General features: G+C 35.6%; 1 protein-coding gene across 1 annotated transcript; it reads left to right on the forward strand.

The window, feature by feature from the left end:
• Nucleotides 1-523: 523 nt before the first annotated feature.
• Nucleotides 524-13,086, forward strand: LOC106785755. Its single transcript, XM_014746471.1, has 6 exons — nucleotides 524-839; nucleotides 1,425-1,511; nucleotides 9,024-9,805; nucleotides 9,885-10,202; nucleotides 10,307-10,622; nucleotides 10,770-13,086. Exons 2-6 carry the CDS (start codon nucleotides 1,443-1,445, stop codon nucleotides 11,175-11,177), a joined length of 1,893 nt encoding a protein of 630 aa, XP_014601957.1. The 5' UTR covers nucleotides 524-839; nucleotides 1,425-1,442; the 3' UTR covers nucleotides 11,178-13,086.
• The last annotated feature ends 5,035 nt before the right edge of the window (nucleotides 13,087-18,121 follow it).

Genomic DNA, 18,121 nt, shown 5'->3' on the forward strand with positions numbered 1-18,121 from the left:
AAAGATATTGCAACGACTGCATTTATTATCGAACCATAAAGATTCTCTTTATCGTCGATCCCCCCCACCCACCCCCCTTCCACCTTACTTATCCTACTCGTTTCGGTGAAAGCAAATACCTCCTAACGGTAAAAAAAAGGATCAAAATAGATTACTGCGAATTGAAAATAAGTTCTTCACGCCGCGAGTGTACTGTGTGAGAGAGAGAGAGAGAGAGAGAGAAAGAGAGAGAATCTTAACTCTTTTATATAATATATTCGTTGAGAAAGAAAAATAAATAACTAACACCGGCAAAAGGAGGTGGAACGAGTGGGTAGGGGGGATAGTAGAAATGACAACAACGGTGGGCCTGTTTGCACCTTGCTCCGACGTAGAGATGGGTACTCGAGGTAGCTTGATCGCAATGAGCAGCTTATGGTGGTCGTGTTAGTGGTAGTGGTGGAATTGTATGTGGTGTAGTAGTAATGGTGGGAAGAAAGGTGGCACAGTAGGAACGATCGAGATCGTCAGTAGGTCAGTGGGACGTGGCTCGTGGCCGAGACGAGCGTTGCTAGCACCTTCAGTCGGTCCCCGTCGGCCAGGACAGCCACCTCTGGGCCCGTCCATTCTTCCTATATTGCGCGCGCGCAATCTTTTTTTTCTTGTCGAAACGTCGTTGAAAAGAATGGCCTGATGAGGATCAACTGTTAGCAACGTTTCGTTTCGTGCGACAGGTGTGACTCGTCGTCGTTTAGGGTAGGCGAGAAAGAGAGAGAGAGAGAGAGAGAGAGAAAGAAAAGAATAAAAACGGAGCAAGGAAGAAAAACAAGAAGGATTATCGCAGGACTCGGCGGAGCCAGGTGTGAATCTTCCAACGTTTTTCCAGATAGACGAACAATTTTCTTCTCTTACCTTTTTATTTTTCTTCCATATATTTGGAATGTTGCGTTATCTTCTTTTTCATCCTCTTATATTATCAATATTGTGAAACGCGTATGAGATTACATCGTTTGCGGAAATATATAAACAATGGTATAATAATTAAATTAGTTCATCTTACGAAAAGGTAGACTGGAGAAAAGTTTTCGAACGTTTAAATGTTTTTTTTTTTTTATCCTTTTTAATTAAAGGTAACGATTTCGAAGGAAGTGGGTCGGATGCGCGTTGCGTAACATTCTTCGGAGAGGATCGGACAGGTAGACGTGCTACTTGTGCTTCCGGCTGGCGACGATTGTTAACAAATGCACTCTTATTCTTATTCTTTTTCATCTAATTTATATTTCGCGCGTATTTATTTATTTCTTGTCTTTCTTCTATTGTCGGTGACAATCATCTACAGTGTGCTGATTCAAACGGGGGAAAAAAAAATAACGCGAACGGACTGCGTTCTCCAACGATTCCTTTCAACTTGATTATCTTTTTTCTTTTCTTTTTTTGTATTACAGAGAAAAAACGAACACACGATGGAGAGGACGTGGCGGAGTATACGAAAGAGGGCCTTTATCTTATTGCTGCCTTTACTGTTCCTGGCCGTGAGTATAATTATCAAATTCATTTCATTTGATTATTCTTCATTTTTCTTATCTCTTCATTGATTTTTAATCATTTTCGGTTGTCGTAATCGTTCAAAATAAAATAACTAATCATATTTATTTGTAAGAAATTTTCCATTTGTGCAAAACAAGTTTTCTGTAATATCAATGGTACCGTATTAATAGATATATCCTATTATTTTGTTACTTTGAACAAAATTATTAGGCTATGAGTGAAATGAAATTAGAAAAGAAATAATTGGTTACCGTTAATTCGTTAATTGTAGATAAAAAACGGTTACGCTTAATGGTCTCTTTGTTGCACATGGTGTACTGCTTGATAACCCAACGATAAGCAAGCCAGTCTTATATATCTTTTTAATTTTCTTGCATTCCTTAAGACGTTATCTTTCTCTCTGTTGCTTTTCTTTTTTTCTTTTTTTTTTTTTTTCTTCTTTATTCTTTCATCGAATCTCGCCATGCGTTGTCATCGTCGTTGTCATTTACGTTTAGTAGTTGGTTAGCAAGGATTCCGTTTTACATTTCCCCCTTGGAGTGACAGGACCGGTCGTTAACGCGAACACCGCTACGTTGCGTTCTCGTGAATCCGGTGAATCTATTTTATGAGCTTCTCCTATGGCTACTAGGATTATTTCACGCTTTCTCGCGAATATTGTCCGTGCGTTTATCGACCTCGCATCGTGTTTAATATCCGATGAAATTTCGCTAAAGCGAGACCGTGAAGACGTCGCGAATGAAAAATAAATGTTCCATCGTGGGCCCTTCTTAATAAAGCTTTACTTTTTTATGATAGATATTTTTTACTTTTTGACAAAAATTTATTTTTAAATGATCGTATTAACAATGGAATCATTAGCGACCATTTTCATCATATAGGTTTTGTCAATATGATTATGCAATCATTTAAAAATACATGGATCTGTATTCTTGAAATATTTCTAAAAATAAAGAAGAGAAAATAAGTTTCTCTAATTAAGCGTTTCTATTTTTTGATCATTATTATTTATACTTGTAATGTTTAAACACAATTTTGTAGTCATTAATAGAAGTTCGATTGGAACGTTTTGTTGTTTAATCATACAAGTTACGTATCATTTTTTTGGTTCTTGGAAAACCGGAAAATTCAGTATCACTCATTCATAAGAAAAAGAGAAAGAGAGAGAGAGGGAGAGGGAGAGGGAGCCGCTATCCGTAACACGCCACGTGCTGTTACTCTGGAATTGATACGAGAAAGAGCCGAGAGGAATCGAGACGAATCCCTTATATTGCCGCGGGCCATCTTTTGTGCTACATATGTATATATATATATATATATTCCTATATACTACCAACAAAGCGATAAAATTCGTGGATACATTCGAACGTATTTGCGATTTATTTTGACAACGAGTAATTCCTGATAAACGTCATATTATAGAATCAAAACCATTCGTTCGAGAGAGAATCCTTTTGGGTTTCTTTTCAAATTCAATTCAATTCTAATTCTAATTCTTGCTTTACCTTAACATAATAACCGAGACACATACATATGCTTTTTATATATTCTCTCAAATAGAATAGAATATATTTTATAATTGTTCGGTCAAGCGATAACATTTTTGTATCCATCAACAATTATGATCAACCGTATAACATAATTCATAGAGACTAAATTGCAATAACGTATGCATATGAGCGAATGGGGGAGAGTTTTGTTTCAATTGATACAAGAATGTAGGATACTGTTATTGTATACCTATAAGATGATGTATCGTCTAGGTTTTTTTTTATTCAATTTATAGGATACATATATATACATTGAATAAGTACGGTCGAATACGCGATCGGTGCATGAATGAGGAAAGGAAAGAAAATACTGTTGAAGGAAGAAGCTATTTGGCCCGGTGAGCGGCGGAGCGGAGATAGTAGGTCAACGCGTCGGACGTATTGCCCTCTTTTGACTCTACTCTCTAGACGGTGTTCTTTCTCTCTCTCTCTCTCTCCATCTCTCTCACAACGTATGAGAGAGAGAGAGAGAGAGAGAGACGAGACGCGATGCGTAGCGGAGCAATACGTAGCGGAGCGTGGACGATTCTAGACGACTTGCACCAGAGGATCAACAACAACTTCTTTCTTTCTTTCTTTCTGCATTGCTCTGTTGTAGCAGCAGCAGCTTTCTTTCTCGGGAAACCTCTCCCTTGTCCTTTTCTAACTGGCCCCCTCCCCAACCTCTCCCTGCCCCGCCAAACCCTCCTCTTTCTGTTTCCGTTCTTCTTTTTTTTTTCTTTTTTTATTAAACGTCAGTTAAAACGCACCACTTCGTTTTCTCATTCCACACGCATTTGTATTTTTAAACGAATGTTGCACATTTCGAAATGTGAAAGTTACGCGGGCGTGTCAGAAGGTTCGTGTCAAAAAGGGGTATTGAGGAAGAATAAATACTTTTTTTTATGATTCCTTCGGTTTTTTTGTTTTCATCTTATAAAATAAGAGGTTGATCGATTGATCGATGCTGTTTAGTTTCTTGTATAGAGATATAATTAGAAAGTTGTATATATACTTTTACGAATGTTTATGATTTAATTAATAATATGTAATTAATTATTCTTGATCGCGTGAATGAGAAAAGTGAAGAGACTTTTGTCGATCTGATGGATCGTTAATAAGTTAAATGTCTTTTTCGAATATTTTTTTTTTTTTTTTAAAGAAACAAAGGATACGGTTTTTCTATCGTTAGAGATAACCTTCTTTGCTTTATCTTTCGCATAGGGAAAGAAAAGGGGAAAATCTTGGAATGCGTCGTCATTAGTTGCTTCCGCGAAACGGCAATTTTTTTCTCTCTTTTTTCTTTTTTCTTTTTTCTTCCTTTTTATTTTCTCTCTTCATCGAGCGAATGAAAAATGTTTGCAACGTAAGCTTATAATTAGAACGAAACCGACCTAGGCCACTAATTTATCGTGGGAGTAGTTCAACGCTAGTTCCCAAATGTCGGCAGAGGCATCTATTATTCTCTCGATTTCTCTGCACTTTCTAGGATATACTACTGTAATACATAGATCTCTAGAAAATAATTGTTTTTTCTCCTTCTTCTTTTTTTATCCTGCTTCATTTTCATTGTCATGTTAACGTAGCACACGCAAACGTGAATAGAAATTGAAGCATAAAATCTGTCGGGAAGATATCGAAATATCGGCATTTAAATCAACATTTAATTTGTAACTAATGAATATTAATATTTGAAAATTCATAGTATAAGATAGAATTGTGTAATGAAACGATAAAACCGCTATTGGTAAATTATAATGGATAGGAAAAAGAACACGTTCTTGGTGGTTCGACACCGAACGTGCAATCTTGCGGACGACCACAAAGAGATGCTTTTTCGTTGAATAGGCTGTTTAGTGTTGAGCTTCGTTCGTGATCATCTCGTAATTCGAGATTAACGACTTAGAAAATCGAGCTATTATCTATTAATAATAAGTTTTATTTATTAATCTTTTTCTTATATATAGAATATATTACAGAACAGATCGTATTAATATTGTATTCGTACAACATTCTTGTAAGGAAATGTGTGTATATATATATATATCAGTCGTATTATTTATATTGAAAAATTCATTTTAATAATATTGATTTTTTACTATTCCTAAATAATAGTCCTCGCGTTACGCGTTACTTCCGGTTATGATTATTTGGAAAAAAATAGAATTGGATTTAGAAAATCTCCTTTGCGAATGATTTTTCTTCCCGTTTTCCTTGTTCCGGAAAAAAGTTTTACACGTCCTTAATGCAAGCTCGTTTCGTCTGGTCCGCAGGGGCATGGGGCAATGTTCTCTTTTAATTAAAATCCCAAATAGAGAGTTCTATTCTTAAAAGAAGGCAACACCGGTTAACTCTCCCGACTCAGTTCTCACGGTACGTTCTTTGTGCAGGGTTCCTCTGATCGTTTCCTTTTAATTAGATCGCCTTCAGCTTCTCGCGCTTGTGACATTAGAACGGTGTCAAACCTTACTCAGAAGTTTCGATTTAAAAGCCGACTTTATTCTAAGCTTTTCGGTGGTGCGATTCGTTAAATTGCCTTCTAACTTATTAGATGTGAATGCAGTGTTAAATTAATACGATAAGCTTGCTTTTAACGTTAAACGAGTAGAATTGTCTTTTTTGCGAACGCTTGCAAACTTTTCTTCGATGATAATGATGATTTTATTACATGTTTTTTTGTTGGTATCACTTCGTAATTTCATAAACTATTTGAAATTATTATTTCAAATTGGAAATTGATTAAAATTTATGATCTCATCAACTATATTTAACGTAATATTTTTCATGGAATATTTTGTCGAACGACGTTAAGTATACAATAGTTGTATTATTGTAAAACATGTGCGTGCGCGATACGCATGTTGCTCAACACTAACCAACTGACTTGGCCTACTTTTTCGATATCATAACCGACGACGACGACGACGACGACGACAAAGAAATTGACGACAATATTATTTTTTTCTCTACGGTTTAATCCTTTCTAACATTTTTTTTTAAAGACAACGAGTCAACGCATTAGTTAATCGTTTTCTAAGACGAAACGAAAATAACATTGTTCTTTTATGATCGCTTATCTCTCCCTATCTATTTTTTTTATTTTATTTTCGTTCATTTGAAGTAATATTATATATTCCAGTCGCGCTATCTTAATGGATCATTTTAAAAGTGGAAGTAACTAGACGATAAACTACCTACCAACGTTTGCGATAATTAGGTACGTTTGGTATGTGCGATTTAGTGAAAGTGTGTCCGGTGTAGGAACAATATGGCTGGTCAGGTCATCCGAGGATAACAATGGAAAAGTGAAATCGTCGTTAACTTCTTACTATTTCTCCCTGGTTAATATCCTTAGAAACTTTTACAATTCTTTTTAACGATTTTCATTTTTCTGTTATTATCAGATCGATCAGCGTCCGAGACAGATTTTTCATTTCGTTCTTTAAAATATGTCTATCAAACTTTTAAAAAAAAATATAATCGTTTACTGTATATAATACTTATTATCGATGATTATTTTATAATTGTTAAAATAACAAAATCTTAATATAGATATCCTCTTGATTCTTATTTTATATTTTTTTGTATTAGTTTAACGGTACGAAAGAATATCATTTCATATATTTTCAATAGTTGTGCTCAAAATATGTAATATTATTTCTTTCTGAAGAAACTTCGTTGAAGGATCTCTTGCAATTATTATTAAAATATGAAAATAAGATTTGATTAGAGTTCTGGGTCCTTCATAAAGAGTTCTGATTTCGTAGGACCGTTCAATAACGATTCTTAACTTTCTGTTGGGAAAGTCTTTGTAAGCGAATTGAATGCAGGTGTAAGTAGAACAAGACGGTTAGCAAGTATGCGTACGACCGACCTGGTGCCAATGAAGGTGCGAACCGCGTATTTCCTGTTCAACGTGAATCGGCCTCCTCTGTCGTCCGCCTGTGACGGCACATCTCTTTCTCTCTCTTACTTTCTCTCTATCTCTCTCTTTTTATACTTGTCCGTACTCCTATCGAGTCTATGACTCTTCGCTCCAGTTTTTCTTTTTTTGATTAAGGATTTAACACTTTAATCTCAATTATTAACTCATACGTATTTCAGATTCGTATTTTTTTACAATTAAAGATTAGCACATGTTCCATTTTAAATAATTTTATAAGTAAGCGTTGCGTTAGGATTAAATGGGGAAAAATGTTCCATCTTGTTAAAAAAAAAAAATATATTGTCATCGAGTCTGGTTGTGTAAGCGCCAGTCGTATCAAACCGATGTTGAAACCCCTGCATAAACGTACCTTTATCCGTACCACGATAAAGACCAGTCAGCCCCGTATACAGTTATCTTAGAACGCGTTTTCTTTTACTTCCTTCTATTTCTTGTATTAAAAAAACCATGTTTTACACATGCGCCCGCTAATATCGCGTTTACGAAAATATTCAAATCGAACATAGTTGAGCTTTAGAATTGTTGAACAATTTAGAACAGTTTAAAATATTCGTGTATTGTTGAATTAAATCGTATCAGAATTGTTGTATTTTCATATTTAACAGTTATATTATTTTCTATTATCTGATTAAGTATGTAATGGTAAATATAATATGAATTTTGATATTTGTTATAGAGTAAGATATATTAATTATAATCTAAAAATGGTAAAATTCTAACCAGACCGGTTCAAATAGACATATATATATACACATAGGTCCAGCATAATTGAAAGAATTAGTACGATTGGATATTTTATCGATGAATTGGTCTATTTGATTTTTCGACTATAAATGCAAATGTTTAGTGGCCTTAATCGATCATCGATTTGGACAAGTTGAGAGGATTCTACCTGCCTAACGCATACATACATATGTCAATCGTGTTAACCTAGAATGCGAAATCGCCTACGGGGCGTTGGTTGTGCTTGGCTGCCGGCATTCTTCTTAGAGTTCGAGTCCTAAATTCACGTGAATCGAAACGCACTGTCGGTTACATGTATATGTATAGTTATACACGTGTAAGTATTTTCTTTTCCGAAAGCGATGAGAACGAGTCGAACTCGTTTTTCTTTGGAAACTTTGTAAAGAGTCAGACTAATCGTCGACCGCACATGTTAGTACCTCGGTTGTTCTAGTACGTGTCTAGAAAAGCAGCCTTTTCTATCTAAGGGTAAGAGCACTGGCAAACAGTTACAGCCATGCTCCACATTAGAGTGACTCACTCCGTCAAGCTAGAACCTGACAAAACGTCTTACAACTGCCAATGAAACCTACGGTATAGCGTTTCATCAATTTCTTTTAATCTTTAAATCGTTGAATACAATCGAAGATTCTCTTTGATTGTACATCATGACGACTAAAGGGTTTACTTTTAAAAAAGAGATTGATATATTAAAGTATATAATATTTGTTCGTTATTAAAATGTTTAGATCGTCAAATCCGCGGGGATCGCGGAGAGAAAAGAGAATTCTAAGGAATCACGAACGCCGAGTGATACGCAAGTTCGATTAGCATTCCGCGAAAGATTGCAATGGTCGTTGACGTTCAGTGAATTCTTAATGTTAGTTTATGTCCCGCTTTGTCCATTTCAACGCGATCGTTCCTCTTCAAAAAAAGGGTCCTTAACGCGTCTTGCCTAAATTTTTTTATCGACTCGACCGGCTTTCTTGCCGTTATAATAGCCAAGCGCATTTCGAAATGCGCCGAGTGGATTTTTAGGACGTGCCTTGTAGGTTTAGGGCATTCGAGCAGTGGAAGTTAGCGGTACAATGAGATATTTCTTACCAGAATTTAAAGATTAATATTATGTAAATTTAGGTACGTAGTAACGAGTTAAGAGATAAAATATTAATTACGTACGTGTTTTAATATTGAATTGCATGTTTATTATGTTTGTAAATATATAAAATGATGTGAAATGTACATGTAATACAATATTAAAAGTGCATAAAGATATAATAAAATGATGAAATTTGTAGGGTGTAAAATGTGAGGCACCGCTCGTCGACAGTAGCGCTTTGCCATTGGAGCACAGATCGGTTTACGGTCCACCGGCGCAATATGGACCTCCCACATCTCACGGAGCGGAAGAGAATTGGCCTTTGGCTTCACCCGACACACCGCAGATAAAGCATCTACAGGTGCAATGCGAGAAGACGCATATGCGGGTCAACATCGAGTTCGATCGACCCTTTTACGGTATGATCTTCAGCAAGGGTTTTTATTCGGACCCCCATTGCGTTCATCTAAAACCAGGCACCGGTCATTTGAGTGCAACTTTTGAGATCTTCTTGAATTCGTGTGGCATGACGTCTTCGGCCAATCACAACGTAGCTACTTACGGAGCACCCACGCCATCGGGCAGTTACGTCGAGAACACAATCATAGTTCAATACGATCGTTACGTCCAAGAAGTTTGGGACCAGGCAAGAAAACTTCGTTGCACTTGGTATGACTATTACGAGAAGCAAGTCAACTTTAGGCCGTTCCAAGTAGACATGTTGCACGCCGTAACAGCTAACTTCCTCGGTGATAATCTACAATGTTGGATGCAAATACAAGTCGGGAAAGGACCATGGGCCAGCGAGGTATCTGGTATCGTTAAAATTGGACAGACTATGACTATGGTACTTGCCATCAAGGACGTAGAAAATAAGTTCGATATGCTGGTCAGGAACTGTGTTGCCCATGACGGCAAAAGAGCACCGATTCAGTTGGTCGATCAGTACGGGTGCGTCGTCAGGCCTAAGATCATGTCCAGGTATGAGTATACTTATTTTGCTTATTGCAATCTACGAACAACGATCGATAACAATCACTCTATCGTTTTTATTCGAAAGGTTCCACAAGGTGAAGAATTTTGGACCGAGCGCTTCTGTCGTCAGTTTTGCTTACTTCCAAGCCTTCAAATTCCCCGACAGTATGAACGTTCATTTCCAATGCGTGATTCAAGTCTGCCGTTACAATTGCCCCGAACTGAAGTGCGGTCATCCGGGCTTGGAATACGGTGCACCCGCTGCTTCCTTGTCTCAGGATTACGGTACTCCGGTCCACCAAAGCGTGTCCTCCGAATATGGACAACCCCCGTTGCCGGAGTATAGTGTACCACCTGCTTATCCCGATCCCAGGCATCCTAGTGGACCAGCTGGAGCTTACAGGTGAGACAAATTTATCTTCATTTTCTATTCATTGAACTAATTACGGATGGAGAATATCTATTACTTATATTTATGCGTTTATTTTTGTGTCCGGAATCCATCAGTGAGCCGAATCCGGATGTGGTCCCAGCACCTCAAGCGCAAACGTCCTCATCCTCGCCAAGTTCAACGCCTGGCGATGCGACGGCTAGTAGTTCACCTCAGAGTTCTAATGATAATATACATCTCCCTCCACCTCCTCTACCCGGTCACCCAGTTGGAGCTTATCAAACTGTCAAAAGAAAAGGTACGGCCAGTTCGGAGGAGCTCGAGGGTAACCTAGCCACCCTCGGAGGCCGACCAAGATCGGTCGAAGGTTTTCCAGCCGAGCTTAGGGGAGCTCGGAGACGAAGACACGATCGTTTTGAGGAAGACGATGACGTGAGTTGCGATTATCTTCATCATTTATTCATATTGATTTTTGATAATACAATACAGATATTCGCTTCTATATAATTATTATCTATTATTTATTCGAGATTAGAATTTATAAAGCATTGATTATTATTATTATCAATTTGATTTCAGACATTCTATCATACAGTCTCTCTAGTCACGAATCATGTGTACAAACGAGCTGCCCAAGAGATGACGGACGTTAACACGTCGAGAATTATTCAAGTAGTAGCACCTGGTGATGTGAATTTTGCATTGGGAACGACGAATTCTAACAACGATACTACTGTCGTAATACAAAACGCCAGTGCTTCGACTGATCCTGAGACGATTTGTATGAGTTTACCAGGCTTCGTTGGAGGTCTGGTGATGTTGCTGCTCGTAGTGGTCGTAGCATCTCTCGTTGCTGCTTTCCTCTTCGTCAGGGTACGTTCGGTTGATCGGAAGAACGTTGCAATTGGAAGTACTTTCGTTCATCCGGCCTACGCCACTGACAATTGTACCGTACCGAATCCTGAGTTCATCAAGGTCGCCAATTGAGAAGACGTTCTTACGTCTAACTACTCGAAGGACCTCGAATAAGGACCTCTTATGGGGGTTGGTTGGCTGGTTGGTTGGAAGGAGGGTACGTCGACGATCCTAAAGGAAAGGACGAACCCTTGGGACCGCTCGTCGAGACGTTATTTCGTTCACGACTCGAGATTTATCGGGGATTCCATCTCTTTATTCTTTTCCTTTCTTTATTCCTTTTATTTCTCCCGTTTCTTCATATTCGTCGCTTATCGAATCGTTTCCTTCTCGGAATCCCATCTCCCTCTCTATCTCTCTCTCTTTTTCTCTTTCTCTTTACATACGATCAAATTCTCCACAGAGATATCAGAATACTTCGTATAGAAATTCGGTCATATCGACTTTCGAAGTCGAAGGAAACTTTCTCGTTCGCGTTGTGATCAAATTTCTCGTGTGTTAATCTATGAGAAGAAAACTCTGATGTTAGGAAGTGTCCTCGATAAAATATGATTAAATTAAAGCACTTTTACATTTCTCGATGTATTGCAGATATATAATTTGTTACTTTTGTTAACTTCTCTCTAATAAGCGAAAAAATAATCGATCGAGAGAACACGTAATCGAGGTAACGTTTTTCGCAGAGCGTGTCATCTTCTATGTTAGGTGGCCAATACACCTGCGATTTTGTCAGTGAATTATGTAAGATCGCAGGAGTATTGGCTAAATTAGTTTTTTATAGACATTGTACATAAATCGCAGGCTATCGGAATTGTCTTTTGAAACTTTTGACAAATTTTCGCACGGAATCCTGCGCTTTCGATCATCACCCGTGCACACTTTCTTATTTATATATACATTCGCTCACACTCACTCACTCACTCACTCACTCACTCATACGTACACGCATGTATGTAAGATGTTTCGTTTTAAATCGAACCCTTCAATATTTCCCTTGAATAGTGTAATATGAAGAAATTCGATAAAACTACAATAATTTGCATTTGTTCGAAGATGGAAATAAAGCGAATTTGTCTTTGCGATCATATTATATATTTTTTCTTGTAATAATATGATAGCTTAAAACGAAATAAATTTGAGGATAGAAAATGTTAACATATGTATTCCACCATGTAACAATTTGTCATGGCACCCGATTCGAGGAAAATATTTATTTTAATATTCGATTTTAAATGGGACAATTCGTACATACATACTTACATATTATACATGCATATCAAATTGTGTGCTCTCGTTTTACTTGAGTTATTTCGTTTCATCTTCATGGTAGCTCAGGACATATCGCAAACTTTGTGATTTGTCGCCAACGCGAAAAGTTCGTCCAAGTTTCCTTTACTCGGCGACTTTTTCTATTATTATTATTTTAGAATTTTTCTATTTATTTGTCTTCGCGACATTTTTAATATTATTCTTAACAACACGAATACTCTTTCTTTTCTCTTTCTATCTCTCTTTCTCACACTCAATCATCATTTTCATTCCCAGCCATTGATCGATCTAACCCTAACTTATTTTTTTTCTCGCAATGTCGATTTTGTCCTCTCCCAATGTGGATAATTTTCATAATACTTCGTTTAGCGTTTAAGTTATAACGAGAAAAGGACAAACAAAATATTCCCAAGTCGAGGGAATATTGCATTACGTATGTGTTTTAAGCACAATCCATAATACATAAGGACAGATATGGTTTTTATTCATTTTTCTTTTTGTTTTAATTTATTTGTTTGTTATTCTTTTGAGGAAAAACAAAGAACAATATAAAAGAAAAAGATACGCGAAAATACAGGTCAGAAATGAATATACGACGAAACGTATATTCAATTGCGTGCGTCATTGATACTCGCGAACTGACATTACATTTATTGTACGTACATATATGTGTTGTACTGTACTTGTAACAAAATAATAGCGAGAATGCGTCTACGAGAAATTATATTTTCGATTATTTCATTATTATTTTAATTATATTGATCATTTTTACCTATACGTTTACCTCGGCGTTTGTTTTTTTCTTTCCCGTCATTACTCAATACACAAAATCTGGTTGACGAATGGAGATCACATGTACATGTAAATACATGCATATAAATATGGTGTGAGAGTAGAAGTTTGTATGTATAATATGTAGATAGGTATTGCATATATAATATAAATACATTATTTTTTTGTATCTAAAGAGAATACAAGCGATCGATTAGATATATCGAGTCGTTAAACTGTAAGACGTAAGTATTATGATTTTTAATGATCGATCATTAGTTTCAATATTAAATTGATTAACGGTGTAAAAATTAGACTCGATAGTTGTGCAAAAAGTGTAGCGAAACAAGCAGGTATGGTAAATTTAATAGGCAACTACAGACTTTATTGATAGAACATTATATACGTTGTGGATCGTTGGAAATGTTGTTGCTTTATGAGTGAGGATAGACAATATGGGGAAGGTCTTACGGTAACTACCTTCTCATGGTAATTTCCTTTACCTTGTAAGAGTCAATAGAGATGTTATAGCTCGTTAGGTAATATCATGTTTGCCATGGGAAAGGTGGAAAATCTATCTCGAGTGCTTATTAAGGTACGTATATTGTGTTAAAAATATGTTGATGCAGAAAGGAATTCAATTACTAGATATAATAAAGCATTTTACAACACTTTCGAATTTTTCCATTGTTTAACGTTAGTTTAACAGATTAAGTTAGAGAATAATTATTTATATATATTTTTTAAATAAGGGTTCGTATTTGACTAACATCGCGAACTTCTAATATATTTGATTACTCTTGATTAATCGTACTAATCGTATTACTATCAGAGGGTGGTTCCTAAGTTCTTATTCCAACACTTCTGGAATCTACATCTGGAAGAAAATAAGAGTATATGAAAAGTTAAGTAATTTTATGAATTGTATCATAAATGTATCGTAATGTATGTACCTTTGTGCAGCTTTTCTCCAATCTATCATATCCTCGTAATATGAAGTCAATTGTTTATTATAATCTAATATTGTTCCTAACTCTATCCTATGATTTATATATATTATATAATATCATTTGATTATTTTTAAAACAAATCTGCATATTGTCCTAACTATATTATTTTACAAAACATACCTGATGCTTTTAACGCCAGAAAAAAATTGCAAACTGACATTTCTACGATCAAGAATTCGAAAACTTAGATATTTGTTTAACTTCAAACAGATTATTTTCATAATTTTGTTGTCGTCTTTCAACCTGATCGAAAAAGAAAGAACAATCTTAAAAAATAATGTTTACTCTAACGCAAATCGATTTACATTTTTTATCAGATACGTACCCAGATTCTTTACGTTCCTCGACAACAGCAGCAGGAATAACAACGGGTTTTCGATCAACACTTGCGATCTCTGTTTTTTCTCTCATCCTCGGAGTTTTCGTGCTTTCGGTAATAACGATCGAACGATACATTTAATCTGTTAAACAAAATTCGAAAGAAGCACTTACCTTTCAAGATTCTTTTTCCAAGCTGATAATAATTTTTCTAATTCGTTCGTTGATTTTTCCTGTGAATATTATCACGCCGTAACAATGATTAATTATTAATGATATGGTATAATACATTATTGGATGATTCAATATAATGCTCAATTATTATCAATATCTATCACATAAGACGATTTAATCGATATAACATTATATAATATATGTATAAGTTTAATACTATTATAGATATATATATACCAACCAAATATACGTTTTCTATGATAGGTTCCTCGACATTGCTACTCCACGTCCATAGAAAGGGCAACCCTCCGGGATTATCCTTCCAAATACCCCCGATCTGATTATAAGAAAGTCTGTGGAAATAATCAAGAAAGAGGGTTATAGATTGTAATTAAAAAAGCATTGGTTAAAAATACTACAATTTTTTTTCTCTTCGCATTTTTCGCTTTTGCATTTTTATTGTTTTTTTTTTTTGTTTATTTATTTAATTGTACAAACCTCGTAGTGCCATTCTCGTCGAGAATAATACCGTTGCCTAGACTATCGAATATTGCAATTAATTGTTGCTTTTTCCCTAGACCCACAATGTCCTTGCCTCCTGGTGTGAACACGGTATATGTGTCATCTTGAAATTCATTAAATTATGAGTACTTTCCTATCCTGATTATTTTATCTTATATAAAATATAAATATGTTTAAGAAATTAAGTTTATATAATAAGAAAGATAAAAGATGAGTAAAATATAGATGGTGTTTTGAGTAAATCAAATCATATTGACGTATTATGGGTAGAATATAGTTTTTCAAAATTATTGAAAAAACACCCTATACGTATTTAAATAAATAATAAATCAGATATTTGATGAATATTATATACGAATTGCAGAGGTAGGTGATGATCAATTACATTCTCGATTTTCCGGTTTGTCAATTTTGACGGCTATCCGACCATTCGGATAAAAAAGTTCGGCCGTTGTTGCATCAGGGTGGAAGGTCAAGAAAGGCGTGACACCATCTTCGTAATATCTTTTAGTTTCGTATCGATATTTCTTGAACCTGAAGGCACCCAAGAATAGACACGAGAGAAGAATATTACGATTAATTGCGACAAATTGCAGAAGTTCGCTCATCGTAGTAAATTAAAACGCTATGTTTCTCGCTAATATCGTCTTATTAAGCCTCGCTATCCTTCTTCCTCTGAAAGCTCCCCTACTACCGGTACCTTCACCTTCGCCATTGCCACCCCCGCCCCACCCCATCCCATCCCATCCCATTCCGCGCTAATTGTTAACTCGTTAGTAAGTAATAGAGAAGTTATTCTCGAGGAACAATGTAATAAGGAGAGTTAACGAGATTCCGACACGTTCTACGAGCTCAACCTTCTTTCGATTTTTTATAATATAGCACGTCGTTTATGGAAATTACCTATTCTTTCTTTTTTTCTCTCTCTCTCTCTCTCTTGTTTTATCATCTCTCGTCTTTCTTTATCTCTTCAAATTAGAACCCTTTAGTATAAGAGTTTTAATGTAAATCCCCGTGATATTACACGAGCACTTTAATTTCATTACGAGTACCTTTCGTTTATCCATATATTATATTTTATATATCTCTATTCTCATAGTTATTTTCAATTTGTTTTTTTTTTAATTCTTTTTTTTCCTTTTCCGATGAACGACCAATGACATTTCCATTTTCTACATACGTAAAAATCTATTAATTTTTTTTAATTTCATCTAGGTCGTGTTGGTTTTTTTTCTTTTCTTATATATATATATACATAGGGGAAATTATAATAGAAAATATTACAAAAGAAAGAATTATAGGCGTGCTCTCGAGCTTCTCGGGATGTTGTAGGCCGTGACTAACGAGCAAATATAATAAAATATTGTATAATGTGTAATTCTTAAATACCATCTACATACGACGAATGTTAAAAAATGTGAAATTATTATAATAGAAGAAACCGAGATGGAATGGATTATTGAAATAGGAGTAATTATCGAAATGCGAATTGTAAATGTATACGTACCAGTCCAAATGAGGCTTTGCCATCTTGCTTTCGTAGAGAGGTATTTTCCTCATAAATTTCCTAATAGGTAATACGGTCCAACCAAGCTTCACGAAGTGCTCGTCCGATAATTGGTATTCGATCGTGTTTGGAGAGCCTACAAAGTAGGAATCTCTCTAGGATATGAAACAGAATATATGCATACACACGCATGCCATTACAAATCACATTATTCGACTATGCGGCGAGTTAATTACGAAATACGATTCGCCAACCACTCGAAGGAATCTCGATTGACAATCGATCGATCGTAGTACACGCGTACTTTCGTTTCGATATATCCTTCGTTAATAATTCTTTTTTATTCTCATTTTCTATTCCTTTTTTTTTCGTTTGTTTCTTTGTTTTTTACCAATATCGTTTTTACGAGATAGCGAAGGAATCGATCTTATATTCCAATAACGTGACTCGTTCGTCCTTGTATGATCTTCATTAATGGTTAAACTTGACTCCATTAACTTGGAATCTCTTGATTTAGTGCACCTTATATCCTTATCATCGATATTATTTCCAAGTACTGTATTAAACGTCAACTTTTCTGTACCTAATTATAAATTAAATTTGTCTATTTTGTACTTTTATTTTATACAATTATACTCTCTCAATCTCATTCATTCGTAAAACTTAAATTCAGAAAGGGAAAATAAAGAAGAACGAAAAATATTATAGGAAGAAACTGCGTGTCACTTATAATATTTACCATTGTAACTGAGTCAAATTTTTATCACATTAATGAATTATCGAATTTTAATATAAAAAAAACAGGTTCTTCTAAGTAACGCGAAAGAGAGAAAGAGAAAGAAAAAGAAAACATTTGGTTAGTATTTTACGTTAAATAAGAAAAAATGCAAACCCATTTGATTGTATTTCTCTTTCGAAGGTAGATTTGACATTTGGTCATTAGCCTCGTATCCCTTGGGAACGTTCATTCGTTTTTCACGATTTGTAAGAAATTTTGGTTCTTTATCATTGTCACGATACGCCCATCCGCTTTGCCTGTCAAGCACATCTCCCTTTTTCGGCACAACTACCGAGACTGTTTTATTCCTTTTTTCTTCTACCGATCGACGATAAGTCTTCTCAGTCTTTATACGAGAAGTCATTTCTTCGTCCTTTTTGATCTCTTTCCAGTCTCCTCGAAGTCGGCGTATAAGAGGAATTTTTTCATTCGTACGATCATGGATCATTTTGCCAGAACGTTCCTGACCTCTCCTCCTATTCAATCTCCCTCGAGAATCGTCCTCCTCTTTTCCTACAATCTTCTTTCTATCTGTTTTAATCTCAACGTTCTTGAGGTTACTCACTTCGAACGAATCATTCTTTTTATCAGGACCAATTGGATTTTTAGTCAAATATCTTGCGTCAGGTTTATAATCGTTTATAATAATATATTCGTCGTCGTGGTC

The sequence above is a fragment of the Polistes canadensis genome, unplaced genomic scaffold, assembly GCF_001313835.1.
Source record: "Polistes canadensis isolate GaletaPanama2010 unplaced genomic scaffold, ASM131383v1 scaffold_55, whole genome shotgun sequence".
Classification (NCBI taxonomy): Eukaryota; Metazoa; Arthropoda; class Insecta; order Hymenoptera; family Vespidae; genus Polistes; species Polistes canadensis.

What these genes read in the sequence shown, in the direction of transcription:
- LOC106785755 (XM_014746471.1), top strand. Translation starts at nt 1,443, where the DNA reads ATGGAGAGGACGTGGCGGAGTATACGAAAGAGGGCCTTTATCTTATTG. An exon ending in AGGCCTAAGATCATGTCCAG is followed by an intron (nt 9,806 to 9,884) that starts GTATGAGTATAC and finishes TTTATTCGAAAG; the next exon opens with GTTCCACAAGGTGAAGAATT. An exon ending in GTTTTGAGGAAGACGATGAC is followed by an intron (nt 10,623 to 10,769) that starts GTGAGTTGCGAT and finishes ATTTGATTTCAG; the next exon opens with ACATTCTATCATACAGTCTC.